The sequence below is a fragment of the Piliocolobus tephrosceles genome, chromosome 11, assembly GCF_002776525.5.
Source record: "Piliocolobus tephrosceles isolate RC106 chromosome 11, ASM277652v3, whole genome shotgun sequence".
Taxonomy (NCBI): Eukaryota; Metazoa; Chordata; class Mammalia; order Primates; family Cercopithecidae; genus Piliocolobus; species Piliocolobus tephrosceles.
The window spans coordinates 68,200,164-68,225,045 of record NC_045444.1 but is presented as its reverse complement, the minus strand read 5'-3'; the positions used below and the strand labels follow the sequence as shown (position 1 = coordinate 68,225,045).

At 36.8% G+C, this 24,882-nt stretch overlaps 1 protein-coding gene across 9 annotated transcripts in view; it reads left to right on the top strand.

The window, feature by feature from the left end:
* The window catches only part of PDE1A (phosphodiesterase 1A), a 404,293-nt gene that overhangs the window by 333,741 nt on the left and 45,670 nt on the right, over nt 1-24,882 (top strand). For all 9 annotated transcript variants that reach the window (XM_023212370.2, XM_023212377.2, XM_023212368.2 and 6 more), the window contains 3 exons: nt 12,023-12,104; nt 14,501-14,621; nt 15,010-15,197. In XM_023212370.2, the coding sequence (XP_023068138.1) occupies nt 12,023-12,104; nt 14,501-14,621; nt 15,010-15,197 (391 nt within the window). The remainder of the gene's footprint in view (nt 1-12,022; nt 12,105-14,500; nt 14,622-15,009; nt 15,198-24,882) is intronic.

Genomic DNA, 24,882 nt, shown 5'->3' with positions numbered 1-24,882 from the left:
AATTAATTTTTGTATAAGGTGTAAGGAAGGGATCCAGTTTCAGCTTTCTGCATATGGCTAGCCAGTTTTCCCAGCACCATTTATTAAATAGGGAATCCTTTCTCCATTTCTTGTTTTTGTCAGGTTTGTCAAAGATCAGATGGTTGTACATGTATGGTATTATTTCCGAGGGCTCTATTCTGTTCCATTAGTTTATATCTCTGTTTTGGTACCAGTACCATGCATTTTGGTTACTGTAGCCTTGTAGTATAATTTGAAGTTGGGTAGCATGATGCCTCCAGCTTTGTTCTTTTGGCTTAGGATTGTCTTGGCAATATGGGTTCTTTTTTGATTCTGCATGAACTTTAAAGTGTTTTTTTCCAATTCTGTGAAGAAAGTCATTGGTAGCTTGATGGGGATGGCATTGAATCTATAAATTACCTTGGGCAGTATGGCCATTTTCATATTGATTCTTCCTATCCATGAGCATGGAATGTTCTTCCATTTGTTTGTGTCCTCTTTTATTTCATTGAGCAGTGGTTTGTAGTTCTCCTTGAAGAGGTCCTTCATATCCCTTGTAAGTTGGATTCCAGGTATTTTATTCTCTTTAAAGCAATTGTGAATGGGAGTTCACTCATGATTTGGCTCTCTGTTTGTCTGTTACTGGTGTATAAGAATGTTTGTGATTTTTGTACATTGATTTTGTATCCTGAGACTTTGCTGAAGTTGCTTATCAGCTTAAGGAGCTTTTGGGCTGACATGATGGGGTTTTCTGAATGTACAATCATGCCATCTGCAAACAGGGACAATTTGACTTCCCCTTTCCTAATTGAATACCCTTTATTTATTTCTCTTGCCTGATTACCCTGGCCAGAACTTCCAACACTGTGTTGAATAGGAGTGGTGAGAGAAGGCACCCCTGTCTTGTGCCAGTTTTCAAAGGGAATGCTTCCAGTTTTTGCCCATTCAGTATGATATTGGCTGTGGGTCTGTATGTCCTTGCACATGAGATGGGTTTCCTGAATACAGCACACTCATGGGTCTTGACTCTTTATCCAATTTGCCCGTCTGTGTCTTTTAGTTGGAGCATTTAGCCCATTTACATTTAAGGTTAGTATTGTTATGTATGAATTTGATCCTGTCATTATGATGTTAGCTGTTTATTTTGCTCGTTAGTTGATGCAGTTTCTTCCTAGCATTGATGGTCTTTATAATGTGGCATGTTTTTGCAGTGGCTGGTACTGGTTGTTCCTTTCCATGTTTAGTGCTTCCTTCAGGAGTTCTTTTAAGGCAGGCCTGGTGGTGACAAAATCTCTCAGCATTTGCTTGTCTGTAAAGGATTTTATTTCTCCTTCACGTATGAAGCTTACTTTGACTGGATATGAAATTCTGGGTTGAATATTCTTTTCTTTAAGAATGCTGAATATTGACCCCCACTCTCTTCTGGCTTGCGGAGTTTCTGCCGAGAGATCCACCGTTAGTCTGATGGGCTTCCCTTTGTGCGTAACCCGACTTTCTCTCTAGCTGCCCTTAACAATTTTTCCTTCATTTCAACTTTGGTGAATCTGATAATTATATGTTTTGGAGTTGCTCTTCTCGAGGAGTATCTTTGTGGTGTTCTCTGTGTTTCCTAAATTTGAATGTTGGCCTGCCTCGCTAGGTTGCAGAAGTTCTCCTGGATAATAACCTGAAGAGTGTTTTTCAACTTGGTTCCATTCTCCCCATCACTTTCAGGTTACACTAATCAGAAATAGATTTGGTCTTTTCACATAGTCCCATAATTCTTGGAGGCTTTGTTCATTTCTTTTTACTCTTTTTTCTCTAAACTTCTCTTCTTACTTCATTTCATTCATTTGATCTTCAATCACTGATACCCTTTCTTCCGCTTGATCAAACTGGCTACTGAAGCTTGTGTACGTGTCATATAGTTCTCCTGCCATGGTTTTCAGCTCTATCCAGTCATTTAAGGACTTCTCTACACTGTTTATTCTAGTTAGCCATTTGTCTAATCTTTTTTCAAGGTTTTTAGCTTCTTTGCAATGTATTTGAACACCCTCCTTTAGCTCAGAGAAGTTTGTTATTACTGATCGTCTGAAGCCTTCTTCTCTCAACTTGTCAAAGTCATTCTCCATCCAGCTTTGTTCTGTTGCTGGCAAGGAGCTGCATTCCTTTGAAGGAGAAGAGACACTCTGATTTTTAGAATTTTCAGCTTTTCTGCTCTGGTTTCTCCCCATCTTTGTGGTTTTATCTACCTTTGGTCTTTGATGATGGTGACATACAGATGGAGTTTTGGTGTGGATGTCCTTTCTGTTTGTTAGTTTTCCTTCTAACAGTCAGGACTGTTAGCTGCAGACCTGTTGAAGTTTGCTGGAGGTCCACTCCAGACTCTGTTTGCCTGGATATCACCAGTGGAGGCTGCAGAACAGCAAATATTGCAGAATGGCAAATGTGCTGTCTGATGCTTCCTCCGGAAGCTTCGTCTTAGAGGGGCACCTGGCTGTATGCTGTGTCAGTCGGTCCCTACTGGGAGGTGTCTCCCATTTAGGCTACTCGGGGTTCATGGACCCACTTGAGGAGGCAGTCTGTCCGTTCTCAGATCTCAAACTCCGTGCTGGGAGAAGCACTACACTCTTCAAAACTCAGTTGGAAATGCAGAAATCACCCATCTTCTGTGTCACTCACATTGGGAGCTGCAGACTGGAGCTGTACCTATTCAGCCATTTTGGAACCTCCCCTAAAACTGTTGCAGAAACATGATCATCTACATAGAAAACCTCAAGAGACCTACAAAAGGCTACTAGAATTAATAAATGAGTTTATTAGTTGTAAAATCAATTGTGTTTCTGTATACAAGCTGCAAACATTTTGAAAATAAAATTTGAAAACAGTATACTTTGTAATAGCATAAAATAATAAAATATTTGGGGATACCTTTAATTAAATGTATATGAAACCTCCATACTGCAAACTACAAAATATTGTTGAGAGAAGTTTTAAGACCTATATAAATGGAGAGATATATTATGTTAATGACTGAAAGACTCAATGTTTCTAAGATGTCAATTCTTCCAAAATTTTAATAAATTTAGCATAATCTTTATCAAAAATGTTAACAGGCTTATTTGTAGAAGTCGAAAGGCTGATTCTAAAATCTGTGTAGAAATATATGAGTCTAAGGCAGCCAAAACAATTTTGAAAAAGATTAAAGAAGTTCAAGGACTTACACTTCCTCCTTATGTGAGTTAGTATAAAGCTACAGTGATCACAGCACTGTTATTGGCATAAGGCATAGGGATAGGCAAATAGATCATTAAAATAGAGGAGTGATTTCAGAAACAGGCTCACATATGTAAAGTCACTCGATCTTCTACAAAGGCAACAAAACAACTATATGGGGAAAGGAAAGTCTTTCCACAAAAGGAAATGGAACAGCAATTATAGAATATATTGGAAGAAAAGGAAACTGGTCCCCTACCTACACCTTACACAAAAACTAATTGAAAATTAAGGAGTTTAACACAAAACTAAAATTATAAAGCTCTTAGAGGAAAACACAAGAGATCTCTCTAATCTTGGGGGTAGGTAAATATTTCTTAGAGAAGACACATAAAGCATTACCCATACAAGAAAAAAAAAAAAATGAAGTGGTAGAAAGCAAAATTCAAAACTTCTGTTTTTCCAGAGGCACTATTAAGAAAATGCAAACCATAGACTGAGAGAAAATATTTGTACTACAAATATCTGTCCAAGGACTTGTGTCTACTTGTGTATAGAGCTCCAACAAATCAATAGTAAAAAGAAAATCAGGTCAATTTGAACAGATACTTTATAAAAGCAAATCTACAAGTAGGTAATACATACATACAAGTATGCTCGTTGTCTTTACTTATCAAATAATTGTAAATTAAACCATAATGAAATATCATATAGCCCCATGAGAATGACTAAAATTAAAATAATTGACAATATAAAGTGTTGCCAAAAATGAGGAACAACTGGAGGTATTATACACACATCACAGGTGGGAGGATAAATTATTACAAATACTCTGGAAAACTACTGGACATCATCTACTGAAGTTAATATGAAGGGATACTTAATATCCCTTAGGACCCAACACTTTTACCCCTAGAAAAATTAGTGTTTATGCCCACTAAATGTCTTATATAGGAGTAGTCATCACAATATTATTTACAAAAACTCAATGCTAGAAACAGTCCAAATATTCATCAAAAATAGAAATGGCTAAAAAATAAAATATGGTGTAGTCATGCAATGGAATATCATGCAACAATAAAAAAATAGACTAATGATACAAATGACAATAAATCTCAAAAGAGTAATACTATAAATCAATTTATATGAAGTTCAAAAATTGGCAAACTTCATATATGGTGATAGAAATCAGAACAATAGGTACCTATATGGGTTAGGATTCCTTGGACGAGGTTAAGGCAACTTTCTGGGGGTAATGGAAATGCTCTATATTTTAATTGAGTGTTATACAAGTGTTCCTGTTTATACGCTTCAGATTGGCACACAAATTTCCCTTTAATTTTTTTTAAAAAGAGTATATCATAATGAAGGTAGCTCATCTCTGACTTAAAGAAGACTCTAAAATAATTACTGTGGAAAAAAACAAAACTAAAATCCCAGAGACTCTTGAAGATTACCATTAGATCTCCAAATAATATCATGATTTGTATCATCCTTTTGTTTACTGATTTCAAAACAAAGAATACCCGACAGGATCATGAGATTAATGAATTCAATGAAATTGAGTTCAGATCTTTTGAAAGTTCACCAATTTCTGGATTTTTAAAAGCAAATGACTTTCAAATCCCCTTCAGAAACATATGCAGCAAAACAGAAAAATGTGGAGTTAAAGGTCAAAATAAGTAAGTTTGTACTGCCAACAAATTTGTCTTTCAAGCTAAACAAGTTTTTCTTTATGAAACTTATGCTGAAATATGATATTGATTCCAACAGGTAAAATGTTTTCTTGCATTGAACTAAATATATCCCGTAGTACTCTTACTTATTCTTAGTCATACTGCATAATGTACAACTTTGGAGGTAAATAAGCAATGAACCTGAAATTCCTTGGTGTATGTATTGCTCTGATTTGACGTAAGATATTGAACTGTGTCTATATGTCTACGCAAATGTCCTAGAAATTAGCAGGACTGCAGTGGTTCTTGTATGTTTTATTTTTGTTCATCTTCACATAGCCATCTGTAAAACTATCACTTTGTCACATCCACAATACTGATGCCATTCTGCTATGCATTTAGCCAAGGTGATTGGGTTTTTCATCTCATACAGTGAAAACAGCACTTTTAGAAAGCAATTTGCAAATATGTGTCTTCATTCCTTTGGAAGGTACTAAGAATCTAAATACTGTGTCTCAAATTCCCCTGGCTGTGCTAGAGATTTTGAGGTAAATCAAAGGAGCTCTGTCCAGAACTCATCATGTCCCTCAGCTACAGTTTAAATGTAAACATCTTGTGTTTCTTGTTAAAGACTGTATTTTATGTACATTGGTCAAACATAAGAAGCCTAATAATGTGAATTAGAGAGATAATTGGACTTGACTTCAGAAAACTCAAGGGTAAGCCCTAGCTTTTCTTTCTTCCAGGAGTGGGAGAGATGAGTTTTCCCCTTCCTGTCTCCATATACCTTCTTACCTTTTCACATCCTGCCTACTTCCCAGGATGACTGTGAAGAACAAAGTGATAGAACAAATGTAAGAGGGCTTCAAATTTGAGGAATTGGTGGTATTTGTTATCCTGCTAGTCTATTTTAAGCTTTATAGTCTTCCAAGGCAAAGTATTAGTATACTACACCATTGCTTATGAAGTATTTTGTTGTTTGATAGTTAATGCTGATTTTCTAAAGATCTGGGCGCAATTTAAAAGCACATTTCCAACACAATCATCAAGTTTAAAAAGTAGCCAATTAAGAGAAGTATTTTCCTTTTTGCTCTGCAGAATGTAATGCTAGACTTGCAATTCCTCCTATTGGTTTTGAACAAAATTAGAGTCTGGATAGAAATTCAAAAAATCAGAAAAGTAGCAAAGGAAAGAGCTGATTTTTAAAATTTTCCAAGAGCAACCTTTCAAGAAAGGTTTGTGTGTTTGTGTGTGTGTGTGTGTGTGTGTGTGTGTGTGAATACTTCAGAAAAATGCAGATAAATTTTGTGATGTGTTAACTTCTAAATAATTTTCTTATTAGTTTGTCTACCAAACTCATTTTATTTAACAAATGGATTCAAAGAGACACTAAGAAATTTTTAAATGCTGTATATTTCTGGAAGACAAGCAATTTGTATTATTCTTAAAAATCCTATCAGCATTATCTCATTCTTTAGTGGTACTACTTTAGTTTCACCCTCTAAAGCCATGGGAAACTAGCCAGAGATCAGAATTGTATCCAGAATTTGCAGTCGTGAGAAACACTGATTTCTGACTCTTGAATAAGCCACTAATGGTAAAAGGCAGTAGAGCAGGTTCTCATTTCCAAGGCATTTTTGCAACAAGCCTGTGATATTTATCAATACGATTAATGTCTCCTCAAGTTTTCACGCAGATCAGCACGGTTGCCTCTACTGACAGTAATGGGTAGATTTGGAGGATGCTGCATTTATTTTAACTATGACTGATATAAGAGAGATCAGAAGTGAACATACCAGCCAAAAAAAAAATCATTAGTAAAAGAAGACAGGTTTTTGCTTTTTATTCTCCTCTTGAACACACATGTCAAGTTGGCAAGATAAGAAGTCAATGCAGTTAATTTTTTTTTACAAAAATAGTCGCTTCCATCAAAATGTGTTTGTATTTTAAACTAAATAACAATGACTACCTGAATTTTTCCCTTCCACTAGTTGTTTTGTGACACATGAAAAAAATATATATTTGAACAAAATCTGCATTTATTAATCATTATTACCTTGTTAGCCAAGAAGAAAAAAATAATTGGAAATGCAAGTTATTTGGAAGGAAAAGTCAAAATGTTTATTTTACCTTGAATTGTATACAGTCAGGCCTCTCTATTTTTAAATGTTGCTAGAAGTAGTATAAAGTGTGTTATTTCAAAATAAATTTCATTTTCCATAGTAATACAAATGTATTTGGTTAGTCCATTCTCAGCCAAGAAACTGGATTTTTAAAAAATCATAAACATAACCCCTAAAATTACAGAAATGAAAAGAACTGTAGCTATGAGCCAAGATAACTTTAAATGTAAAAAAGGTTTTAGTTTCAAAAGCCATAAAAGTACTGTAAACACCGATTACACCAGGGGTTCTAATATTCCATAAAATATTTATAACGCTCACAGAAATACAGTTATATCAGATCAATATTTTACTGAAATTGAATGTATTAGTTGCTGTAATTATTAAACACTTAAATGTTTTTCGTGGTGTTCTTCGAATTTAGAAAGGCCCATTTATAGAAGAAGTAAAGAAGGGTAGAGGGCCTAAATTCCTTAAGTTTTCCAAATAAGGCTAAATTAATGCATCCTTCTCTCCTCTCCCAAACAAATTCTTCTATAGAGCAAGAGGTCTCTCAGATTTCACCCTCAGCTGTAGAATGTCTCCGAAGGCTGTCCTTAGGAAGAGTGTCTCCTAAGCCCCTGTCCCTGTGGTCAGGGGCTTCCTGCATATTTGTTATTGATGTTGCTTGTTTCTCTAATACTGAAGTTTCAATGAAGAGTTTTCTCAAGATTTCTGTACTTTACCCTGTCTTATCTTCTTCATTAAAACAAAACAAAACTGGCCCGGCACAGTGACTCATGCCTGTAATCCCAGCACTTTGGGAGGCTGAGGCGGATGGATCACAAGGTCAGGAGTTCAAGACCAACCTGGCCAATATGGTGAAACCCTTCTCTACTAAAAATACAAAAATTAGCCGGGCGTAGTGGCAGGTGCCTGTAGTCCCATCTACTCGGGAGGCTGAGGCAGGAGAATCGCTTGAACCCAGGAGGCAGAGGTTGCAGTGAGCCGAGATCATGCCACTGTACTTCAGCCTGGGTGACAGAGTGAGACTTCTCTCAAGAAAAAAAACAAAACTATAGAAATTTTTTTGGTTTCAGAGAAATGCAAACAACAACAACAAAAAGGTGCTGTTATGTCATTGGATTTCATACCTTATTAATGGCTGTCAGAGCACTTTACAAAGGTAGGAAAGCATTTAAAAACAATTACTAGTTCTCCCTTATAGACTTTCAGAGAAGAAACCTGAAGGATCTCCAGGGAATTGTAAAAACAGGTACAAGTTGTGGGGCCTGAGAACCTCAGGCTGCCTTGAGTTTCCATTTCGATGGGGTCACTTTTTCTACTTCCTCCTCCTTTTTAAAAGTGTATTTTGGCCCCCTGAAGGCAGCATCCTCAAATGACAGCAAAACTTCCAAGAAAAATATAAACTCTTCTTTCACAATGCTTATTGCGATGAGCTTTGCTTTTACCTTGATGGAAAATAAATATTCCCTGTCCTGGGACAGAATGAGGAAATTATAAAGGTGGCCAAATCTATACTCAGAGATTCTAACATTCTCTTTATACAGAGTTCTAGTTCCTTCATAGTTTACCTACAGGGCCCCCTACTAATCCTGCACTCATGGCCTTTATTCACCCTAAAGGGTAAATAACCCTTTGAAATATTTATAAATAAATTAAATAATTAATGTACTCTAGCATTCAGTGTGCTTTGACAGTGAAAATTTAATATTCTAAATTAATTGTGGGGTACAGGAAGCAAATAGAATATAAAATCTCTTGCTCCATCTGTAGGAATGTCATCCCTGCATGTAACTGTCAAATGCCTAAGTCCTATAGGAAAAATGTTGCCATTCAACATTCTTTAAAGTTTAACTCAAGAAAGTGGCCGGGCACAGTGGCTCACACCAGTAATCCCAGCACTCTGGGAGGCCGAGGCAGGTGGATTGCCGGAGGTCAGGAGTTCGAGACTACCCTGGCCATCAATGGTGAAACCCCATCTCTGCTAAAAATACAAAAAATTAGCTCAGCATGGTGGCAGGCACCTGTAATCCCAGCTACTCGGGAGGCTAAGGTAAGGAGAATTGCTTGAACCTAGGAGGCAGAGGTTACAGTGAACCGAGGTTGCGCCATTGCACTCCAACCTGGGCGACAAGAGTGAAACTCTGTCTCAAAAAAATAAAAAAATAAAAAAAAAGAAAGTAAATTATCATAATACCTTTCTCAGGCCAAAGTTACCATTTGGGGGCCAAAGAGCTTGTACCACAGAGTATAAAAATACATCTATTACATTTGTGTCCTTAAAATACCAGATAGCAGCATCTTAACTAAAGAAAAAACAACAACAAAAAACAAACAAACAAAAGTTAAATGTAGCTTAGCTGCATTTAATAGAGACAGTCTTATAATATTTAGGGTTGTGCAAAAGTAATTGTGGCTTTTGCAATTTTAATTGCAAAAGATACAGCTGACTGTATCTTCTGACTCTAAGACTACTGACAATTTTAATTGCAAAAACCACAATTACTTTTGCACCAACCTAACAAATACACACAAGAATAAAATGCAGTTGTATCTGCATATATTATATATGCATCTCCAATATCAGGTTCCCAAAAGCCTATCAGTAGCTTTATTTCTATTTTATTTCATCAGTAATAATATTAGTATTTATATTTTAACATAAATGATTGATGACATTATTCTTGCACCTTATCCTCAACATGTCAGAAACCAAATCCATAATAGTATTAAATCTTTCCCCCACCCAGATGATCTAGTTTCCATTAGTGGCACCAACAGACCCCTCCTTCCTTTCCATTCACACTGGAAGCCAAGGAGTCATCCTCAACTCACCCCAAGTCATGTCTCACACTGCAGACAAACCAATCTTTCAAAAGTGGAAATCCGTTCTTGTCAATTCCTTGCTAGAAAAAAAGAGGGCGAAAAAGCTTTTGCCTCTTTATTACATGCTAAATTAAGCACACTTCAATTTCCTGTGTTTTAAAACTATTCAATATATTAGACATTATTAGACATCATAGTATATTAGACATCATAAATACCTTTAATTTGTACATATTGCATTCATATTGTTCCTAATATAAATTATGGTTTTTTTGTTTTTGTTTTGTTTTGTTTTGTTTTGAGTTGGAGTCTTGCTCTGTCACCCAGGCTGGAGTGCAGTGGTGCGATCTTGGCTCACTGCAACCTCCACTTCCTGGGTTCAAGTGATTCTCCTGCCTCAGCCTCCTGAGTAGCTGAGAATACAAGCACATGTCACCACACCCAGGTAATTTTTGTATTTTTAGTAGAGACAGTGTTTCACCATGTTGGCCAGGATGGTCTCAATCTCCTGACTTCGTGCTCCACTTGCCTTGGCTTCCCAAAGTGCTGAGATTACAGGTGTGAGCCACCACGCCTGACCTAAATTATGTTTCTTATTAGCTAAACTTAATGACCGCTAAGTGGCAGGCACTGTCTTTATGCTTCATATAAATAATCTTAGATAACTTCAGGATAGATACTATTATATCTATTATATTTTATCACTAAAACAAGTAAATCAGGATCACAAAATTAGGTAACAGATAAGGAGAATTCATTTCAGCAAAGGTTGTGGTATGTCTGAAGTAACAGCAATAACCCCTAGAACAGCAGCAACTCAGCTGACTGTATCTTCTGACTCTAAGACTAGTGGCATTAATAATTCCCTTCCGTCTGTCCTTTAACCTGAGTATAAATAACAATTTCACATGGAATTAGTGTTATTATTATCCAGAGGAATTAGGGGAGTTACTAGCAGAGGTCACAAAAATTATTATTCCTTATATTTTCTCTGAGTTATGACATAGTGAAATGTTCCTGTTTGTAACTAATTTTCCTATTTCTTTGATGGCCATATCTAGATTTTCCCCAACAATTCTGATTCCAGACTTTCTGCCTATAACTCTCATAATCAAAGGCATGGTTTAGGGGAACTGCTCTAGAAGATAGTCTCAAAAAATTGTAAAGCTACATGTTGACATGACATTGTAAAGATTAGGATAGAAAGATATTAATGGAAACAGAATGAAAGGAAACCGTGGGTCCTTAGGTATTTTATCCTAAGTTATGGACTTATGATGCAAGGCTGGTGTTGCTCATGAAGGTATATAGCCAATAAATTAGGAGAAAATGGAACCTAAAACGTTCTTTCAAATGGCCAGGCAATTGAAATGAACAAGAACAAGGAAGTATCCTCTCCTCTTTCTTTCATAAGCACATCTCCTTTAATGCAAAAGGAAAGAACCAAAGTTTAATAAACCTTGTGATAGTAAAGGTTTGACCAGAACAGCAACCTTTGTTTTAGAAGATGAAAATTTAATTACTTCTCTTGAAGTAAAACCCAAATATAAATGGAATTCTTTAACATATGTGCTCAATTAATCTATTTTAGATGAGATCAAATAATAAAAAAATTGATATTTCAATTTTCTCTGAGGAGAAAATATTAAAATAAGTTTATACACACTGAATGTAAGAATGTTGAAGAAATTCTTCATTATATGTTGTGGAAGATTTAATAAAACTTGGTTAATGAATAGAAAGGTGTTTCAAATCGCATACTTTTAATTTTGAAAAACAGTTCTGTCACAAAATTTTGATATTAAAGGTCTCTTGATATACTTGGCATAAATAAATTAACTTGGATGGTTAATTAAATGTCAAATAACACACTAAAATGGCTAAGTATTTTATGGTGACTTTGGAAAATTCCAAAAGCAAACGTTTGTCTCTCAAAAGTCAAGGGATTGTAATGCCAAAGCAAAGTCTCCAGGTCCTGAAAACATTCATCATTTTTCTCCTTGCAAAATGTCTCCAAAAGGAGACCATCCAAGAAAAATTATATAAACTTGAACTATAGCTTTTGTTTTTATAAATAAGACAAAAGTATTCCTAACTAAGAAATGAAATATGTGAATTTTCTAGGCTTTATATCTTAGGTTGCTCATTATTTTAGCTTCTCCAACCCAAGTCTATATTAATGTGCTTTTCTTTCTCCAGGGAGATAAAGAAGCTGAATTAGGGCTTCCCTTTTCCCCACTTTGTGATCGGAAGTCAACCATGGTGGCCCAGTCACAAATAGGTAATACTGATGATTTGTGTGGTGGAAAGTGAGCGTGTGCTTGTCAGTTTTCAAATGTGTAAACCATGTTATTCAAAGGGGTAAATTCCATGAAAACCTCACTCCATATTCATGACACATTTGATTTTTAAATGGATCTATATGGTGCTGAATAAGAATTATTGAAGCATTTTCACAAAATGAATTCAATAAAGTAACAGTAAATGTAATTGTTATCATGGTTCTAATCCTTTTACAAAATGTAACATTGTCTTGTGTGGGAGACTATTTTATGTTATTTTATTGCTGATTCCTGTTTTCTGTAATTTAATTCTTTAGATAGAGGTCAACTCAATGAAAATATTAGTGCACTTGTTCTATCACTAAGTTTCCATGGTATGCTTAATATAGTAGTGCACATTTCATTTGGAAAAATTTTCTCTCATGATGTGAATAGATTAACCAACAACAGGAAATTTGCAAAATGATAATGCTCCCAACCACATTCATTCTTATCATCTGTATTTGGGTTGGGGACTTCAAGTCCAGTTCATTATTAAAACATATTATTGCTGTGTTGCATGACTCAAATACTTGTAATAATTATTCGCTGAGCCAGCATTTTTGTTACTGAACAATATGATCAATAAACACAAGGATCACTTCTTACCTGTGTAGTTATGCTGTGGCACCACCCATCACAAAGCTTTGGGGCAGTCAGCTGTCCGAAAGCTGCGTGCTCCGACCCTTTCCCCTTCCCATCCATGTTTCAACAGCTGTTTTTCTAGAGACCATAACACAGGTGCCTATTCTTGCTTAGTAAGTGTAAATGTGGCAGACTAAGGACCTGATTTGGCAAGCTAAGAATGGAAGTTTCTGAGGCTTGTCGCTGTAATATAAATTGCAGCCATGTTAGTAAAAGTGATGCCCCAGTTGACAGTCTACACATCTCAGGCATTTAAGAACATAGACAGAACTGGCCAGACGCAGTGGCTCACGCCTGTATTCCCAGAACTTTGGGAGGCCGAGGCAGGCGGATCACGAGTCAGGAAATCGAGACCATCCTGACTAACACGGTGAAACCCCGTCTCTACAAAAAAATACAAAAGATTAGCCGGGCATGGTGGTACGCGCCTGTAATCCCAGCTATTCAGGAGGCTGAGGCAGGAGAATCACTTGAACCCAGGAGGCAGAGGTTGCAGTTAGCCAAGATCGCGCCACTGTACTCCAGCCTGGGCAACAGAGTGAGACTCCTTCTCACAAAAAAAAAAAAAAAAAAATAGAACTTAAAATAGTACCCTGGGTGGTCAGTTAACACTGATTTAACATAAAGGCATCCATTAAAACTATTGAAGCTTTATTAAATTAAAAATGTGTCTTATTATACACTATAAGTAATCCAGTTACTTGAAATGTGAATTACTTTTATCCAAGCATCGGATGGACAATCTTTAAATGTGCATACTTTACAGGACAATATCCACTTAAAAAGCCCCCCTCCAGCTATTCTTCTTTATTCAGGTGGTAGTCCATTGCTCTCAGATGTGTTTCCAACAACAAATTCTTGACTTGAGGCACCCACAGCTGTCCTGGGATCTGGGATATTGCCATGTACACAGACCTTAGAATAGGTTGTTGTCTCCTCCTCTGCCTAAACACGGGATGGAAAATGCTTCCAGAGGACAATGCCCTTTTCTCTGTGCGTCATTTTCTATCTTGATGAGTACTTTAAATGTAAAAGTCTTCATTCAATGCTGACATCTCAAAGTGGTGGGATTAATGCTGTCTCCCAGAGATGTTACTTTTCTCTTCACTGATTTGACAGAACACACCCACATGCTGTGAACTAACACTTTATATCCAGAGAATAATAAACAGCAATTTGAAATATTAACACACTGGCAGAAAGCTCTGACTGATATAGTAAGAAACAAAAAGTAATTGTCGTCCTGTTACCTGAGAAAAATCTTCAATTATTTAATTTCTTTGGAGCTTAGATATGATTTCTTGTTAGTAAATAATGAAATCCAAAATGTACATGATGTGCTTTCAAAAAGGATAATGATCCTTGTTGTTGAGAGGAAACTATAGTCACTATCATTGGATCTAAATTTATTGTTAGCAATAGTGTATTATTAAAGGCTGAATAGTAAATAGAAAAGTCAATATACTTAACAAGCTTAAATTGCGTCACTTCCATGACTTCAAGTACTATTTTATAAAGCAGTTGAACCCCATCTCTAAAGATTGTTATTAGATTAAAACAATACAAAGGGTAAGCAGAACCAATATTTTAGTTGATACTCGCTATCCCAGGATTGTCAGAGGCTCTTCATTATTTCTGATTTCAGAATTCAGGAAATTGTAACACTTGAATTTCTCTCTCTCTCTCTCTCTCTCCATTTTGGCTTTTGTAGGTTTCATCGATTTCATAGTAGAGCCAACATTTTCTCTTCTGACAGACTCAACAGAGAAAATTGTTATTCCTCTTATAGAGGAAGCCTCAAAAGCCGAAACTTCTTCCTATGTGGCAAGCGGGTATGATATTTTCTTTTTTGCATCACTTTTCATCTTTGTGATGTTTAGTAACCTTTTCCTTAATGATTATCTATATTTCTCACATCTAGGCAGAGAATTCTCACAAGAATTATTAGGGAGTATTGCCACCTAGTGGCTTTATGTTATATTGCATCTGCCTTTGAGAACTGAAGTTTAATACACAAAATATGAAATACTAAGGTGTGTACTAAGGAGAATCCAGTGTGGGGTGGGAGAGAAAGGAGGTGAGCAGCTGCCACGTGCTCAGAACTTGTACTGAGCATCTACTACCCTGCTTTTCTAGTCGGTTTTGTAAAGTTTTTCAGGTTTTCCTCGTTCACCCCATATCCTGATGGTGTTTTTTGGTTTGTTTGGTTGTTACTGTTAGCTCAACCACCATTGTGGGGTTACACATTGCTGATGCACTAAGACGACCAAATGCAAAAGGTTCCATGAGCGATGGGTCCTATTCCCCAGACTACTCCCTTGCAGCAGTGGACCTGAACAGCTTCAAGAACAACCTGGTGGACATCATTCAGCAGAACAAAGAGAGGTGGAAAGAGTTAGCTGCACAAGGTAGTGTTGTTTATGAGGCTTTACTGCCATCCCTCTCTGTCTTCACTTCTCCTCTAAGAGTTTGAATTATTTCTTCTAGATTTCTTCTCCTATAGAATGTGTAAGACCTTGATGGCATTTGGAATTTGGCTACTTTGATTATTCATGAGAAAGTTGGCTCATTTATTAGATAAAAAGAGGTTCTGGTTTGTCTGTGCCACATGGGCTGCAGATATGTGCGTCAGTGGGTGGTGGCAAACTAGATACTGAAAGATGAGATAATGAATGTGCTTTCGTAGAGGTGCTTTCCAGCCTGGATTTTACTTGGCAAGTGGCTTTTGTGTTGCATTAAAGGTGTTATCACTTCATGTCAGAGACTTAGGTGTGTTTTTTTCTGTTTCACTAAGTTGCTTTTTTGACTCAGAATTTTGAAAAGAATTGGGGAAATCATTAGTAATCAACCACCACAGAAATTGAATGGGAAGGTAGCTATAGTTATTTCTGACATATTAGCTGCTTCAAATTAATTAGTCCATTTAGTAGGTTTGTAAGTCGGTATCCAAACAGTTATTATCTTTCGTGCAGGAATTAGCTTTTATATCCAGATCTGGCCCCTGCCTCTTCTCATACTCATTCCCATAGCTCTGTCTCCCTCATATACTACACTCCCTGCACAATGGCCTCTTGGAAGTTTAAAATACTCCAGGGTCTTTGTAGTTATTTTTTCAGCCAGAAATTTTTTTCCTTGTGCTTTTTGCAGCTTTAATATACTCAGGAATAAACTTATTTTTCTTAAAATGGATAATATAACATCAAAATAGAGTGTTAAATCATATTTATAGTCAGAAGAACACAATATTGAAAAGTTTTCAATTATCCCAAAATTCAACCATAAATATAACATGTTTCCAGTGAAAATTCCAATATATTTTTCATGGAATTTAACAAATTGATCCTAAAATCTATATAGTATTGCAAATAGCTAAGAATAGTCAAGACAATCCCGAAGGACAATAAAGGAGGAGCACTTGCCGTATATCAAAATTTACTCTTATACTGAAGTAATAAAGTCAGTGTGACTGTGATACAGAGATAATAAGATGGGCCTCAGGAATAGATCAGAGAGCCAGAAATAACACATTAATTTCTGTAGAACTTGACAGATGACAGACACACACATTCATATATTCAATCTTTTATATGTTCTCACATATTTGACATTATGATGTTCTTCATTTCTTCCTGTGTGTCTGAGCTACTATTTGGTGTCATTTCTCTTCACACTGGAGTATTTCCTTAAGTATTTTCTTATAACACAGTTATGCTGACAATTAGATTTTCTTAGTCTGGGAATGTCGGTATCTTACTTTTATTTATGAATAATTTTACTTGATTTAGAATTGTTGAATGATTTCTTTTTTCTGTTAGCACTTTCAATGTGTCATTCTATTGCCTCTGGCTTCCCTAGTTTCTGATACAATTTTGGCCAAAAATAAATTATATTGTTGCTTCCTTGTATGTACTGAGTCTTATTTTTTTTCTTTCCGTTTTCTAGACTTTATTTTGACTTTCAGCAATTCGATGATGATATATCTAGGTTTTTTTTTTCAATATTCTACTTAGTGTTCATTGAGCTTCTTAAATCTGTATATTAATAATTTGCATCACATTTGGGAAGCTTTCTGCCATTTTGTTCAATGTTTTTCTTCTGCCTCTTTTTCTCTGTTCTCTCGTTCTGAAGATCCTGTTATGCATAACTTAGGATTCTGGAAATTGTCCCGGATGCCCTGGATCTCTGTCAATTTCTTTACTTGTCCTTCCTTCCTTCCTTCCTTCCTTCCTTCCTTCCTTCCTTCCTTCTTCATTCATTTTTGATTGGCTGTTTTCTAATGATTTATCTTCAAGTTTACTGTTTCTTTCTCTGCCACCTCAATCCTACTGTTGATTTCACTGAATTAACTTTTTATCTCAGCTACTTTTTTCAATTTTATTATTTCCATTTGCTTATTTTTTATGTCTATTTCTCCGTTGATATTTTATATTTTCATTCATTGTTAGCATATTTTCCTTTAATTCTTCAAAATTATTTTCTTTAATTTTAAAAACATATTTAAAAAACTTGTCTTGAATTTTTTGAGATCAATTTTAAAGCTGACTATAAATGGCCTCTCTATGGCTCTCTAATTTCTAGGATTTTGCTATGAAATCCTGCTGGTCTACCATTTACCCCAACTTGCACCCCAACCTTAGGATGGCAGAGCTTGGGACTTTTCTCATCTAGTCTAAGCAGATTCACCATTTTATGTTCAAGTAATCAGAATTACTTGCTTCTTTCCCATTCCAAGTTGATTCTACCACATCCGGCAGGAAGGTTGGCTTTTGCTTCTATTCCCAGGTCAGACTTGGAGAGGAAGATGGAGGAGTGGGAGTAACTTCAGGCAAGGAGGTCACAGGCTCCTGCTATTTTTACCTGAATGTCCAATAATTTTTCAAGAATAAACGTTTCTCAAATTATTATGTCCCTTTGATTGATTTCCAGAGTCATTGAACAGTTGTTTTTATTAATGCTGTCCAGTTTTATACTCTCTTTTTAAGAAGAGAAAATACTTGACTTCTTTACATCACTATAGCAGGAAGTCTTCCTCTTCACCATAGGTTTTAAGAGAATTAAATGAATTTATTAATATAATTTGCTTAGAAGTGTCTAGAGTACTAAGTGCTATATGAGTTTGCTGTTATTACTGTAACTATTATTTATTATGTTTCTGCCATGTGTTCTAGAAATAAGAGTTATAGGGCTACTATGTAGTAACTAGGGGTCTCCCTAATGCTGAATTCTAAATCCAGCAAAACTATTCAGAAATAAAGAAAATTAAAGACATTACCAGATTAAGAAAATCGAATTACTATGGAAATTGGGGATACTTTCTCTATAATAAGCTGGTAAGGAAAAGCTTCACTGAGGAAGAAATAATTTAAATAAATACACAACAGAGGTTAGAAAGAGAACCATAGAGAGGTCTGGGAGGGTGGGGGGTAACAAATTTTTAAACAAAGGGATTGGCTAGCACATTATCTAGGAGACCGAGCTTGCCTGACATGCCAGAAACAATAAGAAGGGCAGTGAAGCAGGAAGAAATTGAACAAGTAGGAATAATGTAGGCAATGTGATGGGTGGGCAATGTGGTGCCTGACCTTTGGTTTTGGCCCAAGAAAGACAGGAAACCAAATGTAGAGTTTTGAGGAAAAAAAATTGATTGATACGAACTGAGGTTTCAAAAGGATTACTCTGCTACAGAATGGAAAATATTCTTTTGTTTGGGTAGTAAAAATAGAAACAAGGAGATCAGAAAGAAAGCTGTTTTTCATAACCCAGGAGAAGCATGGGAGCTTAGACCAGGTAGTAATGGTTGAGAGGGTGTATAATTACTGGATACATAAAGACTGTGGCTTAAACCAGTATGCATGAGTAGAAGGAGGGTAAGCAAAAAGAGATTGGATTCTGGATATCCAGGTATTTTGAAAGCTGAACTGATAGGATTTGTTATCAGATTAGATGTAGGAAACAAAGTAAAGAGAAGAATCAAGAATGATGCCAGGTTTTTTGGTTTTCTTACACATTATTTGTATATAGGTAAAATTATATAATCATTTCATGGAACAATTTGGCACTCTGTAGGAAATTTAAAGATCCATGTGCCATACTTCTTGACAATTTTACCTCTGTATTTTTACCCCAGAGAGACTTTTGTGCATATGCATCAAAGATATGTCTAAAATATTCATAGCAGCATTATTCATGAGTGCAAAATAAAGTGGAAAAAACAGTAAAATTGATTTATATAATATAGTATGTACATATTATGGAACAGCATAAAACTGTTAAAATTTAACTAATCACCAACAGGAATGAAGGACACAGTGTTGCGCAAAATAAGCAAACTGCTGGGCGTTAGTAGGTGGTTTTCCTCTGACAGTGCGAAGGAGTCTGGGAGGTTTGGACTAAGCAAAATTCACCACAATGCAGCAAAGCAGCTGTGCCCAGCCTGCTTCTCTAGGTTCCTCCTCACTGAGTGGGGCATCTCTGCAGGAAATCCAGCAGCTCCAGTCAGGGGCTTACATACAGGACTCTCTACTCCCTGGGACAGAGCACCTGAGGGGAGAGGAGGCTGCAGTTGCAGGTTCCGCGGATTTAATCTTTCCTGTCTGCCAGCTCTGAAGAGAGCAGCTGACCCTAACAAGGGCGACTGTCTCAGCACAGTGCACCAGCTCTGCTAAGGGACAGACTGCTTCCTCAAGCAGGTTCCTGACCTTGTGCCTCTTGACTGGGAGAGACCTCCCAACAGAGGTCAACAGACACCTCATCCAGCAGAGCTGAAGCTTCCAGAGGAAGGAGCAGACAGCAATCTTTGATGTTCTGCAACCTTCATTGGTGACAGGGTCTGGAGTGGACCCCCATCAAACTGCAGCAGACCTGCAGAAGAGTGATCTAACTATTAGAAGAAAAACGAACAAACAGAAAGCAACAATAACAAAAGCATCAACAAAAAAGACCTCCCACAAAACCCCATCCAAAGGTTATCAGCCTCAAAGATCAAAGGTAGACAAATCCATGAAGATGAGGAAGAAACAGTGCAAAAACGCTGAAAACTCCAAAGGCCAGAATGCCTCTTCTCCTCCAAATGATTGTGACACTGCTCCAGCAAGAACACAGAACTGGACAGAGTATGAGATGGATTAATTGACAGAAGTAGGCTTCAGAAGATGGGTAATTACAAACTCTGCTGAGCTAAAGGAGCATGTTCTAACCCAATACAAAGAAGCTTAAGAACCTTGATAAAAGATTACAGGAGCTGCTAACTAGAATAACCAGTTTAGAGAGGAACATAAATGACCTGATGGAGATGAAAAACACAGCACAAGAACATCGTGAAGCATACACAATTATCAATAGCTGAATAAATCAAGCAGAAGAAAGGATATCAGAGTTTGAAGATCATCTTGCTGAATTAAGGCATGCAGACAAGATTAGAGAAAAACTAATGAAAAGCAATGAACAAAACCTCTGAGAAATGTGGGACTAGATGAAGAGACTGAAGCTGTGATTGATTGGAGTACCTGAAAGAGACTGGGAGAATGGAATCAAGTTGGAAAACACACTTCAGGATATTATCCAGGAGAATTTCCCCAACCTAGCAAGACGGGCCAACATTCAAATTCAGGAAATACAGAGAACACCACTAAGATACTCCATGAGAAGATCAACGCCAGGGCACATATATATCAGATTCTCCCAGGTTGAAACGTAGGAAAAAATGTTAAGGACAGCCAGAGAAAAAGGTCAGGTCACCTACAAAAGGAAGCTCATCAGACTAACAGCAGATCTCTCAGCAGAAACCCTACAAGTCAGAAGAAAGTGGGAGCAATATACAATATTCAATATTCAGCAGTCTTAAAGATAAGAATTTTTCAACCCAGAATTTCATATTCAGTCAAATGAAGATTCACAAGAGAAGGAAAAGTAAAATCCTTTGCAGACAAGCAAATACTAACGGATTTCACCACCACGAGGCCTCCCTTGCAAGAGCTCCTGAAGGAAGCACTAAATATAGAAAGGAAAAACCAGTATCAGGCACTGCAAAAACACACCAAAATATAAAGACCAATGACAGTAGGAAGAAACTACATCCACTAGTGTGCAAAATAACCAGCTAGTATCATGGTGACAGAATCAAATTCACATATAACAATATCAACCTTAAATGTAAATGGGCCAAATGCCCCAAATAAAAGACACAGACTGGCAAATTGGATAAAGAATCAAGACTCAATGGTGTGCTGTATTCAGGAGATCCATCTCATGTGCAAAGAAACACATAACCTCAAAATAAAGGAATGGAGGAAAATTCACCAAGCAAAAGAAAGCAGGGGTTGCAATCCTAGTCTCTGATAAAATAGACTTGAGGGCTGACGCAGTGGCTCACACCTGTAATCGCAGCACTTTGGGAGGCTGAGGCAGGTGGGTCACAAGTTCAGGAGATGGAGACCATCCTGGTCAACATGGTGAAACCCCATCTCTACTAAAAATACAAAAATTAGCTGGGCGTGGTGGCGTGTGCCTATAATCCCAGCTACTCAGGAGGTTGAGGCAGGAGAATCACTTGAACCTGGGAGGCGGAGCTTGCAATGAGCCAAGATTGAGGCTGCACTCCAGCCTGGTGACAGAGCAAGACTCCACCTCACGAAAGAAAATAAAAAAAAGGAAAACAGACTGGAAACCAACAAAGATCATAAAAGACAAAGAAGGGCATCACATAATGGTAAAGGGATCAATTCAACAAGAAGAGCTAACTATCCTAAATATATATGAACCCAATACAGGAGCACCCAGATCACAAAACAAGTTCTTAGAGACCTATAAAGACACTTAGATTCCCGCACAATAATAGTGGGAGACTTTAACAGCCCACTGTCAATATTAGACAGTTCAACAAGACAAAATTAACAAGGATATTCAGGACTTGAACTCAGCTCTGGATCAAGTGGACATAATAGACATCTACCAAACTTTCCATCACAGATCAACAGAATATACATTCTTCTCAGTATTCTAAAATTGACCACACAATTGGAAGTAAAACACTCCTCAGCAAATGCAAAAGAACTTAAATAATACCAAACAGTCTCTTGGACCACAGTGGTATCAAATTAGAACTCAGGATTAAGAAAATCACACAGAACCACAAAACTACATGGAAATTGAACAACCTGCTCCTGAATGACTCCTGGGTAAATAATGAAATTAAGGCAGAAATCAAGAAGTTCTTTGAAACCAATGAGAATGAAGAAACAATGTACCAGAATCTCTGGGACACAGCTAAAACCATATTAAGAGGGAAATTTATAGCACTAAATGCCCACATCAGAAAGCTGGAAAGATCTCAAATCAATGCCCTAACATCACAATTAAAAGAACTAGGAAAGCAAGAGCAATCAATTCAAAAGCTAGCAGAAGTCAAGAAATAACTAAGATCAGAGCAGAACTGAAGGAGATAGAACATGAAAAACCCATCAAAAACACAATGAATCCAGGAGCTGCTTTTTCAAAAAAATTAAGAAAATAGGTAGACTGCTGGCTAGACTAATAAGGAAGAAAAGAGAGAAAAGCGACATAGACACGATAAAAGATGATAAAAGGATATAACCACTGATCCCACGGAAATATAAACTACCATCAGAGAATACTATAAACACCTCTGTGCAAACAAACTAGAAGAAATTGATAAATTTCTGGACACATATACTCTCCCAAAAGTTAACCAGGAAGACTCGAAATCCTTGAACAGACCAATAACAAGTTTTGAAATTGAGGCAGTAATTAATAGCCTACCAACGAGAAAAAGCCCAGGACCAGATGAATTCACAGCCAAATTCTACCAGGGGTACAAAGAGGAGCAGGTACCATTCCTTCTGAAACTATTCCAAACAATTGAAAAGCAGGGAATCCTCCCTAACTCATTTTATGAGGCCAGCATCATCCTATTATTAAAACCTGGCAGAGACACAACAAAACAAAGAAAATTTCAGACGAATATTCCTGATGAACATCAATGCAAAAATCTTCAATAAAATACTGGCAAACTGAATCCAGCAGCACTTCAAAGAGCTTATCCACAATGATCAAGTCAGCTTTGATGCAATAAACATAATCCATCACATAAACAGAACCAATGACAAAAACCACATGATTGTCTCAATAGATGCAGAAAGGCCTTTTATAAAATTCAACATCCCTTCATGTTAAAAAACTCTCAATAAATTAGGTTTGGTGGAACATGTTTCAAAATAATAAGAGCTATTTATGACAAACCCACAGCCAATATCATATTGAAGAAGCAAAAGCTGGAACCATTCCCTTTGAAAACTGGCACAAGACAAAGATGCCCTCTCCCACCACTCCTATTCAACGTAGTACTGGAAGTTCTGGCCAGGGCAATCAGGCAAGAGAAAGAAATAAAGTCTATTCAAATAGGAAGAGAGGAAGTCAAATTGTCTCTGTCTGCAGATGACATGATTCTATACTTGGAAAACCCTATCACCTCAGCCCCAAAACTCCTTAAGCTGATAAGCAACTTCAATAAAATCTTGATATACAAAATAAATGCGTAAAAATTGCAAGCATTTATATACCCCAACAATAGACAAGGAGAGAGCCAAATCATGAATGAATGAACTCCTATTCACAATTGCTACCAAGAGAATAAAATGCCTAAAAATACAGCTAACAAGGGATGTGAAGGACCTGTTCAAGGAGAACTACAAACCGTTCTTCAAGGAAAAAAGAGGACACAAACAAATGGAAAATCATACCATACTCATGGATAAGAAGAACCAATATCATGAAAATGGCCATACTACCCAAAGAAATTTATAGATTCAATGCTATTTCCATCAAACTACCATTGACATTCTTCACAGAATTAGAAAAAACTACTTTAAATTTCATATAGAACCAAAAAGGAGTCCATATACCTAAGACAATCCTGAGCAAAAAGAACAAAGCTGGAGACATCACACTACCTGACTTCAAACTATACTACAAGACTACGGTAACCAAAACAGCCTGGTACTGGTACCAAAACAAATATATAGACCAATGGAACAGAACAGAGACCTCAGAAATAACACCACACACCTACAACCATCTGATCTTCAACAATCCTGACAAAAACAAGCAATGGGAAAAGGATTTCCTATTTAATAAATGGTGCTGGGAAAACTGGCTAGCCATATACAGAAAACTGAAACTGAACTCTTTCCTTACACCTTATACAAAAATTAACTCAAGATGGATTAAGGACTTAAATGTAAAACCCAAAACCATAAAAACCCTGAAAGAAAACCTAGGCAATACCATTCAGGACATAGGCATGGACAGACTTCATGACAAAAACACCAAAAGCAATTGCAACAAAAGCCAAAATTGACAAATGGGATCTAACTAAACTAAAGAGCGTCTGCATTGCAAAAGAAACTATCATCAGAGTGAATAGGCAACCTACAGAATGGGAGAAAATATTTGCAATCTACCCATCTAGCAAAGACATGGAATCAACCAAAATGCCCATCAATTATAGATTGGTTAAAGAAAACGTGGTACATATACACCATGGAATACTATGAAGCCATAAAAAAGAATGACATCATGTCTTTTGCAGGGACATGGATGAAGCTGGGAGCCATCATCCTCATCAAACTAACACAGGAACAGAAAATCAAACACCACATGTTCTCACTCACAGTGGGAATTGAACAGTGAGAACACATAGACACAGGGAGAGGAATAATACACACCAGGGCTTGTCAGGGAGTGGGGGGCAGGGAGAGGGAGAACATTAGGACAAATACTTGATGCATGCAGGGCTTAAAACCTAGATGATGGGTTGATAGGTGCAGCAAATCACCATGGCACATGTATACCTACGTAACCTGCACATTCTGCACATATATCCCAGAACTTAAAGTAAAAGTTTAAAAAGTAAACTAGTTCAACCATTATGGAAAACAGTATGGCAATTCCTCAAGGATCTAGAACTAGATGTACCATATGACCCAGCCATCCCACTACTGGGTATATACCCAAAGGATTATAAATTATTCTACTACAAAGACACATGCACACGTATGTTTATTGCGGCACTATTCA